Source organism: Hoplias malabaricus, chromosome 6 (assembly GCF_029633855.1).
Source record: "Hoplias malabaricus isolate fHopMal1 chromosome 6, fHopMal1.hap1, whole genome shotgun sequence".
NCBI lineage: Eukaryota > Metazoa > Chordata > Actinopteri > Characiformes > Erythrinidae > Hoplias > Hoplias malabaricus.
This window is the reverse complement of record NC_089805.1, coordinates 24448518-24465904: the sequence shown is the minus strand read 5'-3', so window position 1 is coordinate 24465904 and position 17387 is coordinate 24448518. Positions and strand designations below refer to the sequence as shown.

Genomic DNA, 17387 nt, shown 5'->3' with positions numbered 1-17387 from the left:
TAGACCCCGTGTGTGTATTGTTTAAACTGCTGAGAGCGAGCGGACAAACTCCGAGCGAGCGACCGAGCTTCCACACACACTATGGCGGCCGCCGTGTCCGTTAACTGCGCAACCAGAGAAGATGAGGCCGGAGCTGGTCCTGGGGTTGGCTTCTCCACTCGCCCCTTCTACGAGCTTTATGACCGAACCACGGCGGAATGGGCTCCGGAGGACAGCGGAGAGACGGCGGTGGATGAGGAGCTCTCCGCGGCGGGAGAGAGCGCCCGGAGAGGTGACAATGAACTGACAACACTCAGCACCGAAGAGATAAACAACCGTTTGGAGAGGACTCGAAGAGAGTTCTACAATCGCCGCAAAATCATCATTAAGAACCTCCCCGCCGATGTTAGCAATCAGGCAAGTTGTTAAACCCGTTTTAAAGCGCTCTGCCTCGGCCCTTTGGTAACTACAGTTGGCTAACGTCAGCTACCGTCCCACAATGGGAGGGATGGAGTCACTACAGTGAAAGTTGCTGGGGTAAGCCAACTGTGTTTGCCAGAGTGTGAGAGCACATTCACTTTGGCCGAGTCACAAATCTCACCCTGCTCCCAACACTGGAGTGAGCGAGTGGGGATATTTTTGGTTTGATTTTTCCAGCAGGTAATTGTATACACGGGCTCGTGTCGTTCTCTTGAATGGTTATTTGTTAGCTGAAATATTAGTGTTTTGTGAACAAATCACTTCACTAAGAACCATTTTAGTAGTGCACTATGTAGCTATAGTGAACTTCTGGTGATTTGGACGTGAACCGTGCTAACGGCGCATTATGCTACAATAGTATGCTGGGCTAACGTTGACAAAACCTATTAAACTATCTATTATTCCAGGCCTGACACAAAGCGCGAAAACTCTAGTCTCTTCTTTCTTTATCAACCTCGTGTTTAACGAATTTGAATTTCCTAACCCCACTTAGTACTGGATTGTGTGGCTGGGTATTTTTTTTTCTCACCAGCCTCGAATTCTGCTGCTTTTGTCTTTTATTTCACAAAAAAAAAACACATTAACATGTAGACTTGTTCCTGCAGGAATGTCTAAGCCAATGTTTAGTCTTACTGCGGGCTCCCTAACAGGTGGAAATTTAACTGATCGAGTTCACTGGGAGTCCATCCTAGAGTCGATTCTCAGATTTCACTTGCTTCGTCATGGAGTCGAGTCTTCTAAAGCCTTAAGGCCCGACCTGGGCATAGAGATGCCACTTCTAGTTTAGATGAACGTCATGCCCCGATACTTAAACCTGTAAGTGATTATTTTTATGGAAGAACACCTAGTATGAAAAGATACCTTTACACAGCTTTCACAGATCTTACCCAAAGGAAACTATAGCTGTTAAATACGTAATTACCTGAAGAAATACAATGTTGGAGGGGAGGAACCGTGTTTTACTCCTCGTTAACCTGCTAACTTGGTAATACGATTAATTTGGTTAATAAAAAGTATATTTGATGTAGTACACACTTCTCTAAAATCTCAAATTGCCCTACTCTATTAGTTAATTAATCAACAACGTAAATTGTGCCCTAAATGGCTTACATAAAGGGTAACCTGCTTTAGCTGAAAATAAATCTTTCTGGTAATGAATAATGAGTATAATGTAGGCTATTTAATTATCTGCGTTGTTGAGTAAATTTCAGTATGGATTCAATTTGTCTTGATTTTTGAAATCGAGAATCTCATTGGTATCGAATCTTGAGTCGACTCCTGGCCGTTAGAATCAATATTGGGTTCACTCCAGTCCTTGGAGTCGACCAGCCAACTGCGAGCGACCGAGCTGTTGACCCATATAGCACTCAGTTCAGATTTAATCAATTCTCGATATGCAGTAGTGTTTATGATGGTAAATTATTTATTATAAGGTGAAACACATTCGTCCCAGTTTAATAAACTGATCAAATGTGTAGGAAATCTGGGGCTGAGCTGCTCGTCAGTTTCATGTGAATTGTATTTTCAGAATGACTTGGCGTTTATTTAGTCTCGCTTTGGAACTTTCGCTCAGCCTGTTGCGAGGTAGTGAACAGTCCTGTGAATCAGTTTGTACAGTGGTCGCATGGTTTATTTAGGCAGAAAGTACCTGATTCTCAGGCTGGAGAACGCAGTGAAGTAGAGTGGTAGCAAATGGGGACCAGGACAATGACAAAGAGGTGAAGTACCTTTGAAAAAGTGTTTTCTGCTGCACAGCAAGGAAAGTGCTAGACAGTATTGTAGTAACAGTTAAAACGCTTTTAAGCATTCCCCCAATGAATGTATTGTCACTGACAAACCCCTTGTTACCTGGCTTCTTATGAAGACAATGGATGAAGGGGAGACACAATGGGTAGTTTTCTGGTTTTGTAGGTTTTTCTATCTAAAGTGACCTGCTTATGGAATTTAAATTTTATTATATGCTCAGCCAAGATGGGTGTGGGTACAGATTTTTCAGTGTTAAACATGATTATTGGCATCATTCAGTGGTTCAGACTTGAGTGAGATTATTCTGGTATAAATCTAGGAGACATTCCAGTAAGGTGGGATTTTGATGTATGATGTGTTTAGCAAGTCATATGTGCTACTTCAGTAATGATCTTGAAATTGTAAATACAGCACAGATGTTTTATTACCCAGGACAAATTGTTAAGGACTTAAGTTAACAAGGTTGGATATTATTTCTGGCTTAAAAAGTTAAAGGCCTTTAAATAAAGGAAACTACTCAAATTATAACGATCAGTAAAAAGTTCAAAGTCTTGCCCTTAAAGATTGTGATTATTATTAGTCTGACAGTCAAAGGCTTGAGTGGTGAATTGCCAACTAATGAGGCTTAAGGTGTGTGTGGGGGGGGGTACTTTAAGTCAGCATAACGTGAAAATCAGAATGGGGAAAGTAGTTTTAGCACATCAATACCCAGTTATTCAGACATTTTCTGAGTGCATGTATCACATGGACTATACTACAAGTGAAGCCCTTTTTTGTAGTTGATGGTTAGTTGTAGGCAAATGCTCCAACAGGTTCTTTCCTAATTACATTTTTTTATTATCTTCTCAGGAAGTGCATGAGCTGCTGAGCAACTATGATCTGAAGTACTGCTTTGTTGATAAATACAAAGGGACAGGTATGTTCTTTACTCACCAGAACAGCTGAGCTGAGTGAGTAGTTTAGCGTCAAGGGTTAGCAAAAGTCCTTCAACATATTTACATAATATCTTATTTAAAGAATGTTTATTTTCTTTTTCATCTGCCTTGATTCTCTAATGGTCAAATATTTTAGGTCACTTTGACGTTTTGATCAAAATAACTAACATTTTGTTTGACAGACCTTTTTTGAGAAGACTTCATTTTGTTATTGCAATACTTGGTGTGCTGCAGTGCACAAACATTCATACAGGATTTCACACACTGGATAATTCAAATTAACAGGACTTTTTTTTTGACATTTTAGTGCTATTAATATAAGTATTTACTACTTAAAGTACTACTAAACTGCAAACTACTGTAAATAAGATTGAATGGCATAACATTGTCCAATCTTTCAAATCTGCTGCTCATTTTAATCAAGTTTTGCTCATTTATACTGTGGTTGCTTGTTTCTTTCAGCCTTTGTGACGCTTCTAAACGGTGAACAGGCACAGTGTGCGATCAAAGAGTTTCACCAACATGTACTTCGAGATCGGGAGATCTCCGTGCAGCTGCAGCCCACAGACGCTCTGCTCTGCATCGCTAACCTACCTGGGGCCTTTACACAGCAGCAGTTTGAGGAGCTGGTTCGGCCCTTTGGAAACATTGAGCGCTGTTTTCTAGTGCACAGTGCCGCTACAGGCCACTCAAAGGGCTATGGCTTTGTAGAGTACATGAAGAAGGACTCAGCTGCCAGAGCAAAATCTGAGCTCCTAGGGAAGCAGCTCGGTTCACGCATGCTGTATGTTCATTGGACTGAAGTTGGTTCGCTCACCTACCCTATGCTGCACTCACGTTGCCTCTGTGTGGACCGCCTGCCTCAAAGCCTCCTCACGGCTCAGGATCTTCGTAATGCTCTGGCTGATGCGCACGCTCCAATCTTCTGTCAGGTAGTCTTTTGCAGTTACCTTTTTTTTTTTAAAAGTTAAAGGTGTCATTCACACTTTTAATCAAAATGCACATTTTATAACATTCTGAGATTGTTTCCTCACCAAATGCTGGGTCTCCAGTCTGTTTGCGTGGGAATTTTTTATTTTTTTTTTTTTAAATAAAGGTAACATCTGATCGTGGGGAAAGTACAGCTCTAAGCTCTGTCTTTTTCATATGGATTATTATGTTTGAGGGGAAATAACGACTTGTTTTTTGTGGGTGAAGTTTAGCTCATCTTTAAGTTTTTATTCACTGTTTGGATTACCACAAATTTAGATGTTTAGTTTTAGCCGTCTCCTGAGTTGGGATACGTTTTCCACCTTAAGTGACCAAAAAACATAAGTAAATATTACACACTTCATTTCAGTTTGTGCTTTTCAACATTTGTCTGAAGGCTTACAGATAACAAAAGCACTCCTAAAGGTTTAAAAGCATGAACCAAAATGAGAATATTGCTACTCCATAGATGCTATTGAATTATTTTTGCTGTGGATGGCACTAGCTCTAAATTTAAGTGCTTCTCTCATGAAAGTAAACCCAGACTGAAAGTACTGCAAAACACATGAATTTTGATGAATGTCATTTGTACAACAGTGAATAAATACTTAGACAACTTATACTTCAGCCACCATTCCACCTTAAAAGGCTTGAAGCTTCTGAACATAAGAAGTGTTTCACCACATCATAGATCAAACAATGAATTAATTACTTATTTATCATAAAATTGTTACTAAAACTTGTGTGGTGCAAAGCTTTCATTTGGTTTCTGTTCCACCTTAAATAGGTGAATATGCAAGGCTTTTAAAACACAATTTTTACTCCTTAATTTGTTTAAACACGCACACCATGGAGAAATACACATGAATCTGCATCAATATCTTTTTTGAAACAATGTTTTTTACACCTTTCATTTTGTTATTCACCACCTTTGTATAAAACACACAGCGCAGTTCTGACACATTTCAAACCACCCTTTCTTTATATACAACGGAATATGGCCTTTACTCTTTAATTTATACATAGGTGTCTGTACTTTTTTCCAGAAATGATTGTTACCTATTCAGGGGTAAACTAGTTCAGTAGTGTTGCTGCTTGTAAACTGCCTCCACTTTATAAACACAAGGCCAATATTTCCTCTTTTACTCTCTGGTCATTTTTAGAAGGGCAATGGGGCTTTTTGGGTGCAGTGAAACATAACATTAACTCTGTTCACTTGGTCATTTCATGGCTGCGAGACCTTTGTAGAGAATATACCGCTTTAGCAATGCTGAGAGGCAGCGGTGTTTTAGGTTTGACTGTTTCCTTAATCTATGGTCACACACTCTGGACACTTTATGACTAAGTACAGTAAATATCCTACATATTGCTCCTTTAAGGTTCCTTATGTATATTAATATTTTTCCTTCCATTCAAGGTACATGAATTAAATTGTGATCCTAAAATACAAAATGTAATTGTATAAACTTGTATTAGCAATGGTAGACACACTGATCTTAGAACTTCATCAGACTATCATTAAGGTGCGTTAGTGAAGTGTCTATGGAAAATTTAATTAAAGAATTTGGCCATGGGTGTGTGTGTGGAGGTGTCCCCTTCTCTACTCCAGTCTGTTATGTGAACTTCTTGCAGCAGCACATCATTAGACAGGTATTTTTAGTAGTGCTGTGCAAGAGGTGTTGGTGACTAAGCTCTACAGCTATCAGAAGACTTATTTATTTTTTTCCTTTCCTGTCAACTTTTACCCAGTAGAGGTAATTAAGCACTCTGATAGAATTCTCATTGAAACTTTGTTTATTTTTGTCCTCAGTTGGTGGACCTTTTTAAATTGGTTCAGGCTTTTTGAGATTTTGCCTACAATGGAGGACATGTCAGCTGTTGTTGCTTCTCAGTTAGGGTGCACTAGTGGGATTTGGAAATTGAACCTGACGACCAGCAGTGGTGCATGAGCCAGTGTAAAATAATGATGCTAGGAAAAGGGCTTCTGCATATATGCCAAGATGTTTACAATGGCAAAACACTGGTCATTGTCTCATGCACTACTATTCCTGAAAAATATGCATGTAGTTGCAGCAAATAAGTATTCACAATTAACCTTGTCTTTACTGTGCCTTTTCTCATCCTGACAAACAGTAGTCAGTTTTTCTGAACTACTTCGGGTCTGCATAAAATCCGTCTGACTTTTGACCAATCAGTCATTGCGGTCTGTTTTGATGTAACTTGTAGTTACATTTCTGGAGAGGTGCCTATCAGGTTTCAGCGTAGGGTCGACGCAGAAGTATAAATTGGGCTTAACTGCATTACCGAAAGTGTTACAAATGACTGATAATTCAGATAGTGAATAAAAACAAAGAAAAACCAAAACACCCAGAGCTTCTGAACGTAAAAGTGAGAACAGTTTTCCACACAACTGTAGATGGCTCCTTTAATTGCACAGTAAAGACCAGTAACGTAACACTGACAATATTGAACCAATAACAATGATCCAAAAATGTATTGTTGAATTATCTTCCACTAAACATTTAATTAAAACAAAAATCATCTAAATTACTTTGCTGTCAAATGTCTGTTGGCTGTCTCTAAAGATGCTGGTCCTTTTTTGTTCTTCCACTTTTGAAATGTTCCAGGGGTTTTGTTGAGGTTTAAAAAGGTACCCTTTGCCCTCTGCTTTAGGGCTCAGGTGCAGCACTTGACCCTGTGATTTTTATTTCTAGGCCCCTGACCTTTGCTCTGCTTTTTTTTCCTGAGGCTGTTCTGAGTTTCTATAGCCATGAACATTGATGGTCTCTATGGCAATGACCACCTGACTCAGCCAGGTGCGGTCAGTCAGCAGGCCTCTGCCTGTGGCTCTTTCTGGAATGGGAAAGAGCAGCTCCCTCTTTTTCATGCTAACACACTGACCTCACATACATGGGAATATCCTTGTCTTTGTGTGCCTGTGTATGCACCCATGTTTACCACACTATACCAGAATTAAATGTGGGAAGAAGTTTTGAGTTATTAGAGCTGCTTTTTTGTCTGTTTCTGACATGATCGATAGACGTTTAGGTTTATTGCTTTTCAAGGTGTGCTCACCTTTTTCAGAAAGGTTTGCTTGACCACATGTAAAGTGGACAAAAATTAATATTCTCAACATTTATGCTATGATCTGACACTAATCTAACCCAATTGGTTGCGCACCACCACACATCAAATTTTAATTTAAGTCACTCTTCCACCTGAAATACCTATTTAAATGAGTAGATTATGACTTGAATAAGAGCAACAGTGTATTACATTTCTTGAACTGAATGCAATCTTAATGCAGAATCCTCTTTGACCATTTTTATGTAGCCCTGCCAAGCGCTTTTTCACTAGAACCAGTTTTGCTTTTGTTTGGCCAATGTGACTCCAATGATAAAGTAGCATTGTTGCATAGGACACTTTATACCAATGCATGTGTTTTTTGTGTTATAAGTAGAGTGAAGGTCCAAACAAGAATCTGAAGAATAAGGCAGCTTCACACACAACTGATGGTTTTTATGGTTCTGAATCTATGCCAGTATTACTGCGACTCATTAAACATGTTATCTGTAGTAAACGTAATTAGTGGTGCGCAAAATCTGAACTTAATTTGTAGCTGAATCACAGCTACAAATCATGATCTTCAGTTGGAAATGACTGGCCGCTTATCGCTTTGTCGCTAGCTAGTGTGAATGGGAGTCAGTTGTAAGTCTTGTTTTCCTTTCGAAACCTTAAACAAGAAAAATTAGAACTTGTGCTCCAGTTTCCTCCCACAGTCCCAAAAAAACACACGTTGGTAGGTGGATTGGTGACTCAAGTGTCCATAGGTGTCTGTGTTGCCCTGTGAAGGATTGGCGCCCGCTCCAGGGTGTATTCCCCCCTTTGCGCCCAATGATTCCAGGTAGGCTCTGGACCCACCACGACCCTAAACTGGATAAGCGGTTACAGATAATGAATGAATTAGAACTTGTTTAATATTATAGATGTATTGGTGTATTTCTGATACAATTGAATTATTTTAGACTTTTTTTTTTTTTCCTCTCTCAACATTTACTTGTTTTTAACTCAAACAAATAACTAACACATTACATGTGTGGTCCTGAAGTGCCATTACATTAGGAATGCATAGTTTCCTTTCTGTCCTAGAGATGAGCATTATCTTGGTCTCCATTAGATTACATGGGTGATTTAAAAAAAAAAAAAAAAACCTGCAAAAAATAAAAGCAATAACAATGAAGACTCGCTAACTTGGCTTTGCTTAAACCCTGATGTAATTCTCCAGCTTGCTCAGGGACAAGATGGCAGCTTCCGGCGGTTTGCCGTTCTGGAGTACTCCACGTCAGAGATGGCTGAAGAGGTGCAACGTTTAACTGATGGAAGGCCTCTAGGTGGCACCCACATTCGTGTCTCTTTCTGTGCCCCAGGCCCGCCAGGCAGGAGTATGCTGGCAGCTCTTATTGCTGCCCAGACTATGGTAGTTTCCCTTTGTGTTATCATCTCACACAACATCAATGAGGCTGTGGCATTTCTGCCCTTTATTTGACCTCAACCTACCCTCTTTGCAGGCTTTGAACAGAGGAAAGGGTCTCCTCCCCGAACCCAATGCCATGCAGATCCTATCTGGCCTAAGCAACCCTGCCACGCTTAAGATGCTGCTGACACCTCTCAACCAGGGACACAAACAAGGTAACATTACTTCTGCTCCCAGTACATACCAACAGAAATAAATTAAACAGTAATGATACAGTGAATAATGCTATGAACTACGGTTTTTTTTGGGGGGTGGGCAGGACTACTTGGTGCAGCTCCAACGATGCCGCTTCTGGCTAATCCGGCTCTCTCTGCAGCTCTGGTGCAGCTGCTCCTTCAGAACCAAGTCCAGCAGGTATAGACTGACATTCATACCCTTTCTTTCCTTTTCTTTTGTGCTCCTGCTATCTTACTCTATTTTCTAACATTAAATCTTTTAGCCTTCAGTCTGCCTTTCATGTTTTCCTTTCTTAGCAAGCCTTTCTAGGAAATCCACTTCTTTGGGCACAGGTTCTACACAGTAAAGAAAGCCGTCTACCACCTTGTGTGAGTGGCCCTTTTGAGTGTGGTGTGATGTGGTGTGCTAGGTAGAAAAATTATCGGAAGTATAGAGGTTGATTATTCCAACGAGTCTGCCATAAGAGTTCATGGATGAGGTAACTGCATTCTTCCTCCTCCTCAATTACTCCTATGGCTATCTTTTTCTCAGACATTGAAAGAAAAATATCCCATACTTCTGCCCATTTTAGACCACTCGCCTGGATGAGTGTGTGATACATGGTATGGCTGTTTGGACAAAAAGTAGTTCTCATTCATCCCGGTCCCTGACCTATGTCTTTTATGATCATTCATAAAGCAGGCAATGTGAATAGATTCCTGTGTTGAATAGTTGTCCAGTCATTTAAATAGCTTTTGGTTTTAGGTGTGGACAGGTGAATCTTCCGCAAACTCATGTAATTTCCCCCTATCTAAAAAAATTTCAGTCAGTTTAGGTTGTTGGTATTACTTCAAATTGACTCACCTAGGTTGTTAAATTTGCGTTGTATTCACCAGATGTAATTTGCTAGTACCTTTCCTACTTTGAGTCAAATTTATACCCTAACTTGGTGTTTATGAATACGCTACTCAAGTTCACATGAGTGCTTGCCTCTTTGATCTGAAACCTTTTTCTTTTTGTTTACTATATTTTCTTCTGTAGAATTTACTCTTTGTAACAGTTTTGGCTGTCCATATTTAAGCCCCAGAGATTTCAATGTTGTTGGATGTGTTCAGCAGGCTGGGCTGTTGGGTGAAAACCCTCTGGCTGCTCTCCCTCTGCAACAAGGCATCAGCATGCTGGGAGATCTACCTCATGGTGTGACAAATGTGCTAACTCAAGGTATAAATTTTATATAAAATGGTTTGTGCTTTGTCAGTAGTTGAATATTTTGTACTCTTCTCCTTTTGTAATTATTGATTGTGTCTTATGTAATTTAGGCACTGTGGCTCCAGGGCTGAGCCTGCAGACAGAGTCTTTAGGTCCCATAAAGCCCATGTCTATGGGTCAGACACTAGCAAGGGACCCCGAGTCTTCGCCCACAACAGTTGGCTTCCCCCAAAACCCCTCATCTGTGCTCCAGGGCCTGAATATGCCTCTTCTGGGGAATATGCTAGGAGGAGATGGGTCTGCTCTTACATTGGTAAGAAATTTTCCATGCAAAGTATATTCCATGGAGAACACACATCAAGATGTTTGCCTTCAGCACAATATTTTCACTTTGCCACAAATGCTGTAGAAGGTGACTGTGTGTTGGGGCATGTTGAGTATGATCATGTGAATACAGTCTTCATTTGAAATTGTGAATTAACAGCATCTCCCTTGCATACAAGTTTATATCTATTGTAGTTTAACATCTAGTTCTTTCCTCTTGCTTTTTTTTCTGTGAAGCCACATCTGTTAGGAGATCCTCCCAAAGATATTGGAGTGTCCACAAATCCTTTTCTGAATGCACCTAGCATATTCCCATCCTCAGGTAGTTCATCTGCATCCTATACATTTGTTATCCTCACTTAGTTATACAGTAAAACATAAATACAATTTCTCTTAACAGCTGCCAGCTCCAGAGCCCACCCGTACAGGAAGAGAGCAACATTAGGTGCTAACCAGCGACCTCTCCAGAACTTCCACTCGAGCTACAACCTGCGCTGCCAGGACTCTTATGCACAGGAGTTTCCATCGCTACACCAGGTCAGCATATACAGCAGGGCTTAGTAGAGTACATCTCAGTCCTGCTCCTGCAATGTCACTGTCCTAAAGAGTTAAATCAGGCTTCTTAGGTAGTGGCAAATCTAAAATATGCAGGACACTATTTTTCCTTGGCTAGAATTTAAGAAGCACTGGTTTAGCAGCTATGTTAGAGAGGGTATGCATTGATGTCTTTGTTCTGTCAGGATATGCTTCCCCTCAGTCGATCAGGGTGGCAAAAAAGATAGCATTTATTAGATTGTCTTGGGTGAAGAACATTCTTTCAACAAAAAAAAAAAAAAAAAATCTTTTAACAATGTTTCTGTATAGAACCATGAGCACTCAAATTCATCAGCATGCTTAAATATTCCTTTTGCATAATCAAAGCATTCCTCAGATCCATGAAATATGTATATGGTTCTATTTGGCACCTTTTTTGGTAAGATGGTTCTGTACAGCACCAAGAAAGCTTCTGCTATTATGATGTAAAGCTGATGCTATTTAGAACAACTTTGAAAATACACTGTAATACAAAGTTGTATCGGTTTGAGAAGCCATTGTGTTTGCTTTCCAATGGTCTTTCAGTAACCATCTTAAAAGAACAACAGTGAAATGGCTACTGAAACATGTGATGGCCTAATTAAGGCAGTTAGACTCTACAGCGATCCACTACAAATTTCAATAAGGACAGATGTGGAATGAGCCCTCAAACTTGAAGAGCAGACAGTTTTGTCAGCCACTTGTGAGACTCTGAGAGACATGTTTGTGCAGCAGCATTAATGTATGCAGTTATGTTTGAAATGAGGAGATGGTGTACTTCATTTGTGTCATTTGCTTCTCTTTGTTAGTGTCTGCTCATCTGTTAAAAGACAGCTCAGCTTTCTTGCTGAAGCTGTTTGTAAAGTCTATTGCAAACAGCTCTTTTTTAGACATGTTTTCACTGCATTCACACTGAACGCTGATGCTGCCACTCTGTGGCTGTAACCACAGTTTATCCAGCTTGCAGTGACCTCACACGAATGCACTCTATAGTAAGCTTGTGACTCTTTGCATTTAGGAATTACTTGTTTCAAAGACACATCCTTGTTTTTGCTTTCTTTTATAGTTATTTGAAATCTTTTCTGCAGGACACTCTTGGCCAGCTTTATGAGCAACAGGAGGGTCTGGACAGCACAGGGCTTTTGGCTTATGGGATGCAGGTAGGCTGGAAAAATTGGGTTTTGTGTCAATATGCACAAGTAAAATTTTCAAATGGGGGGAGTGGCAAATTGTTATAATCAGTGATTCATGAATCTATTTTTCTAATATGTTGTCATAACAGCTTTAAGTTGTGAAATTTAACCAAATGAAACATTTCATGAACTGCCTGTAGTAACATGCTCACAATTTAATTATACAGAACATTTTTAAAACGTGCTAAATCCTGGAGACATTTTTATTTATTTTCACCTCTGCAAATAAAATTTAAAAAAAAAATCTTCCATCGCTTGCATTTTTTTTTTTTATTTAATTTTTTCCCCTCCCATTTTTCTCTCTCTACTTTATATAAAAACATTATCTGCAGCACTCTGGCCCCTCGAGCTTCAGTGAGAGAGCCTCTCCCTTCAGCTACCCCCCTAGTCCTACAGGTTCTTCTTACTTCAGCTTCGGCGCTCCTGGCAGCACACCCTCCACGCAGCTCAATAAGGTAATTTACTTGTAACCACATTAAATTTCAGTCCCTATGATGTTTACAGCTGCAAACAATGTCAAAACTGGTTAATTCCAAAGGGAAGTTGGGAGGACTGTAGTCGCATTGTTCCTTTTGCCACTTAACATGGTCATGAACTGTCTGCAAACCAGTCCATTTCTTTTCCTCCAGTGGTAATCACAATTTTTGGCATGACACATAGGTAATTCATATTGGACCAATACCAATATAAAATTGAAAGTGCATATACAGGATCTACAGGAAGCTGCTGGCAGAATCCTGAGTGAGGCCAAAACCACTGTGACCCAGCAGTATACACAAGATGCTGTATTGGACACCAGGTTCTCATATGTATCTAGTAAAGGGTGAAGCTGCCTCATTGAGCATTATGCCAAACTCAGGTTAAATCCATACAGTCCAGCACTAAATGATTTATTGTAACCGGTTTCATTGCTGTGGGGCAACAGAACCTAATTTCAAAATCCATAACCGAATTATGTAACGGTACTAAAGCAACAGCGATCCTAAAATTCCTGTCAGTGACAACTTTTAGCAACACACATGATGAACTTAAACAGATGGCAGCCTTAACATCCCTAAAATAAAAACTATTAATAAATGAATTGTAAATTACGTGTTGACCTGCACAATAGATCTGTCCCTCTAAATGGAAACTGCATTTGATTTATGTTTATGTAGATGTAGGGCTATAAAACTGACAAAATGGGTAATCTATTATGAAAATAGTAGGCTATGAACTTTTATTGTTTAATTCTCAGTAACATGGGTACATAGTCAGTTTGCTACTCTGGGCATGTGTAAGGGAACAGAAGCTGGAGAAAACCCATGGTGAGAACACACAGCTCCTCAGTCACTCAGAATGGGACTTGAACTCACATTCCCAGGAACTGTGACTGTGACATGAGGAAGCAGCAGAGCAGTGTTAATGGTTAGAAATCTGCGCTCCAGAACCTTACGCAGTCCATTTGCAATTTATTCACTCTATCAGGTCTCTCTATTCGCCTTCTGTAAGGTTTCTGTATGTAAATACTTCCTGTTTGAAACAGGTTTGTTCTGTGTGGGATGCTTGAATGACATTGCAGCCCACTCTTTCTCAATTGACTAGACCCAGTGCTGTGGCCATACTTATTTGCATACAGTTGAAGTCTGCTTTCTCACTGCATGGTGAGGCTGCAAAACAACCAGTCATGCTCTGTGCATTTAGCAACCATTTCCATTGAAATTAATAGGAAGTGGCAAGTGGACCTGTACAAGGCTTCTATCTCAACTTTTAAAGGAGCTGCTGATATAAAATTAGGATGAGCATTAGACTAACTAGGTGATACTTATGTATCCATGGCACCTCATCACTGCTTCTGTATCGCAGACAATAGTGTCCAAATGGTTAGCATGTTTATATTTTTTGCCCTGTAATAAACTTCCTGTAGAAGGAGGAAGGGGTGGGCGTAGGTAGGTGTAACAGGGTGAAAGGGGGCCAACAGAGTATGCAGAGAAACAGGAAATGGACTATGGTCTGTAATTTTACAACTGCAATCTTCCTGTCTAGTCACTGGATCACAGAAGGGATGAGTGTAGAAGCAGAGGTAGTCATAATGTTACAGCTGATGGGTGTAAGATATTTAATTTTCAATCAAAATGTATTAATTACTATTTATTAAACATTTTACATTAAAAACAAAGCACTGCTTTAAATTAGGGCTGGACAACATGGCCAAAATTTGATATCATGAAATTTCTTAAATTTGGTCAGTACAATAATTTTTAGATTGAACAGTATAAAATCCCCTGAAAACTTCTAAGATCAAACGAGTAACACGACATCACCATTATCAATAACCTATTGACTTTGTAAATATTCATATTTTTATTAAACTGACGACAGCACCACGTGATGTCAATAGAAAATGTAATAAATCAGTTATTGAAATTTTGTGAGATTGTCAATTATTTAAAGGTTTTGTTAATTGAAATGCTGCAGTTGTTTCTTCAGTATTGTGTGTAAAATGATTAGTAGCATCACTATCTTGATATTACCTTTACTTTTTTTTTTTTTTCCATTTTAATATGAATGTTTGGTTTCTGTTTCACCAGGCTGTGGGAATGCCTCCTGTGAGTCATTCCAGTCTATTCTCTGCTGCACCTGGGACTGGGTTGAAGGTAGAATATATTTAGCTGTGCTATCATTCTCTCTTGCTAACACCAATATGCTGTTCAGTGCTAGAGTACAATACTTGAACCTCTAAGAGTGATTGCATTTCAGCCTTTACTTTCACCCTTACTGACCTCATCTATCTTCTTTAGACTCCCATCGGAGGGCACAAGCGTCTTTTCTCACGGCTCATCCCATCTCCAGAGCCCAGTCCAGAAGGTGGATACGTGGGCCAACATTCTCAGGGCCTGGGGGGTCACTATGCTGACTCCTACCTGAAACGCAAGCGTATCTTTTAGCAACCGCTCCATGGCTCTCTTGGGAGACCCTGCTGGCTATCAGTCAGGAAAAGGACGCAGTTCTTTGCGAATAAAGGCCAGCATGTAGCTGATCTGGGTGAGAACCCAGACAGGACCCCTGGAGGGCCCTGTATTTGGAGCAGTCCTGGAGCTCAGTCAGCCTTTTTCTTTGCCTGCCAGTCAATGGAATTTTTGTTTGTGAATATGATTTCAGTGTGTATGTAAATTAGGTTTTTTTTAATTTTCCTTTTTAAAATTGGCTTTTTTCCTTTTAATTTGCTTTTTAAGATTTAATTTTTTGTTAAATGCCAACACACAGCAGGTACCTCACAAAAGGAAAGAAAACAATCTGTTGGTCTCAATTTTTTGTATTGTGGATTAAGTTTTTTCCTCCCTTGCCCTCTTATTGACTTGTTTTGTATATAGTTATGTAGTATTCATTATTGGACTTCCTTTTTTTTGGGTCTCTGAAACCTCAAAACACAGCTGTGTGAAGGAGTCTTAGGCCTAACTGTTTTGGTTCATGTTACCACTGTCCTGTTTGTCACGTAAGCTGCATTCAGTCAGTCTTTGCAGAACTCAAATACTCTGCTCCATCAAACTTTTCTGATTTGTTCGTCCACTGTGCACCGTATTTGTGTGCATTCATCTCTGCCCCTCTTCCACCCTTCTGTCACCAGGCCAGGTTTTCTGCACTGAATATTTTGTGTTGTTGCACATGAGGGATGTGACTCACTTAATTCGCCTTCCTCAGTCTGTCCTTTCCTCACCTGTCAAGTCTTCTGCCTTTTGGGTTTTTCTAGTCTCTAGCCTGGGCTGTGTTCAGTCTTAAGTTTTTGCTGTTGCAAAGTGCTTGGCATCCTCGCCCACAGGTCCCTTTCAGTTCTGTGGAGATATTCAGAGTCACGGTCCGACTTGGTGAGCCCATGGTTTCACCACTCTTCCCAACAAAGTTCCAAACATTAGCCGTTCACTGATCTTCCCAGTGTTGCTACTCCCACAAACCAGCAGAGGGAGCAGCTTGGCCTTAATGGAATTGCTCAGTCTCTCTTGCCTGCTGTTTGCTTTTGAACTGGAACAGCTGGCACTCTGGAGCAGGCTGGACCTATGCTCATTCGTGATGTTGGAATTTTATTTTATTATTTTTTTTTTTTTCTTTTCCACCACCCTTAAATTATTACAACCGCAACTGACTCTGCCGCCTAGTTCGTTCACTGGGAGGAGCTGTCACTGACTGGAATATGATTGGTGTATGATTGAGTACTAGATCTGTGTGACTTGATTTATAATCTGATTGACATTTTGATTGTGATAACTCAATACCTCTGGCTTGGGCTGCAGCTCACTATAGAACCTACAGTTACTCTTGTGCCTAAAACTCAATGTCCATTTGTAATTTGCTCTCTCTACTGCGAGCCTGAACTCTATTTAACCTGTTTCATTGCTGTGTACATACTTGAGCTTGACTATACTTCTTTGGAGTCCTGAACTCATGTTTCTTTTTCTCATTCTGAACTGTAAAGAGATTGAAAATGCTGCTGTTTGTGAGTAGGTGAGTGTTTGTGTGTGTGTGTACTTGAGTGATATGGTGCAGCACAGCATTTATCTTGTGGCAAATGAGTTTACATATGCTATATGGACCAAGAGGTGCTGCTGTGTACAGTGAGCTTATGAAGACCATTTCTCATCTGTTAAATGACTGCTCAAGTGCTCTGTTTTTGTGACCTGTATTTGAGCAAGTAAATGTTATTTAAGTTCACTCATCTTCCTGTGGTCTTTCTTCATGCAATTATGGGAGTCGAGCTGACCTTCTTCCAGACTTTTTTTTTTTTTAAAAAAAAGCTTGATCAGTTGATCCTTTTGGGGATCTTTCTCCTGAAAGTGTCTTGGAACCGTGGGGAATCTTTAACTGCTAGCATAACTATCACACTGCCAAGTCCTAGGTCAAATTATCCTAATGTATCTTGCTTCCTAACTACTGCACAATGTCAGGAGTGGGGTTTGTGTTTCCTGTCTCAATGTTTGCCAGACCATTTTACGTTGTCCCAAATAAGTCTGACGACTTTGCAAGGCTGAAATTATACCACTTTTACCACACAACACACCAGAATAATTGTTTTTCTTAGCCTCAGTTATCTGGCCAGTCAGGTACATCCCAACACAGAAATGCCATTTTGTCACAAACCAGACTTACACAGGCCTATACTTGGGTTATCTTAATCACTTACAACATAAACCAACGGTACGATTTTGAGACCGCAGTTGTGTTTGCGAAACTCAAACTGCTGCCAGTAAATGTAAAGCATATAAATAGCGTCAACTTAATCATTCAGGAGCTGTATAGGCCTCATTTTCTGTCATG

The 17387-nt window shown here is 40.0% G+C and overlaps 1 protein-coding gene across 3 annotated transcripts; it reads left to right on the top strand.

Annotated features, from left to right (window-relative positions):
* Positions 1 to 12: 12 nt before the first annotated feature.
* raver1 (ribonucleoprotein, PTB-binding 1) lies at positions 13 to 16777 on the top strand. Of its 3 annotated transcripts, XM_066675573.1 has the most exons (15): positions 13 to 396; positions 3055 to 3121; positions 3603 to 4072; positions 8395 to 8586; positions 8678 to 8798; positions 8903 to 8997; positions 9117 to 9188; positions 9915 to 10020; positions 10119 to 10321; positions 10570 to 10654; positions 10733 to 10869; positions 11994 to 12065; positions 12431 to 12553; positions 14669 to 14734; positions 14879 to 16777. In XM_066675573.1, exons 1-15 carry the CDS (start codon positions 82 to 84, stop codon positions 15023 to 15025), a joined length of 2271 nt encoding a protein of 756 aa, XP_066531670.1. In that variant the 5' UTR covers positions 13 to 81; the 3' UTR covers positions 15026 to 16777. The 3 variants fall into 3 exon arrangements, with proteins under 3 accessions (XP_066531670.1, XP_066531672.1, XP_066531671.1); XM_066675575.1 differs by lacking the exon at positions 9117 to 9188 and having other exon boundaries at positions 9918 to 10020; XM_066675574.1 differs by lacking the exon at positions 9117 to 9188.
* The last annotated feature ends 610 nt before the right edge of the window (positions 16778 to 17387 follow it).

Excerpts from the sequence above, each read along its gene's own strand:
- raver1 (XM_066675573.1), top strand. The coding sequence starts at position 82 with ATGGCGGCCGCCGTGTCCGTTAACTGCGCAACCAGAGAAGATGAGGCC. Across the intron at positions 8,998-9,116 it reads TTCAGAACCAAGTCCAGCAG|CAAGCCTTTCTAGGAAATCC; the intron begins GTATAGACTGAC and ends TTCCTTTCTTAG. Across the intron at positions 10,655-10,732 it reads TAGCATATTCCCATCCTCAG|CTGCCAGCTCCAGAGCCCAC; the intron begins GTAGTTCATCTG and ends TTCTCTTAACAG.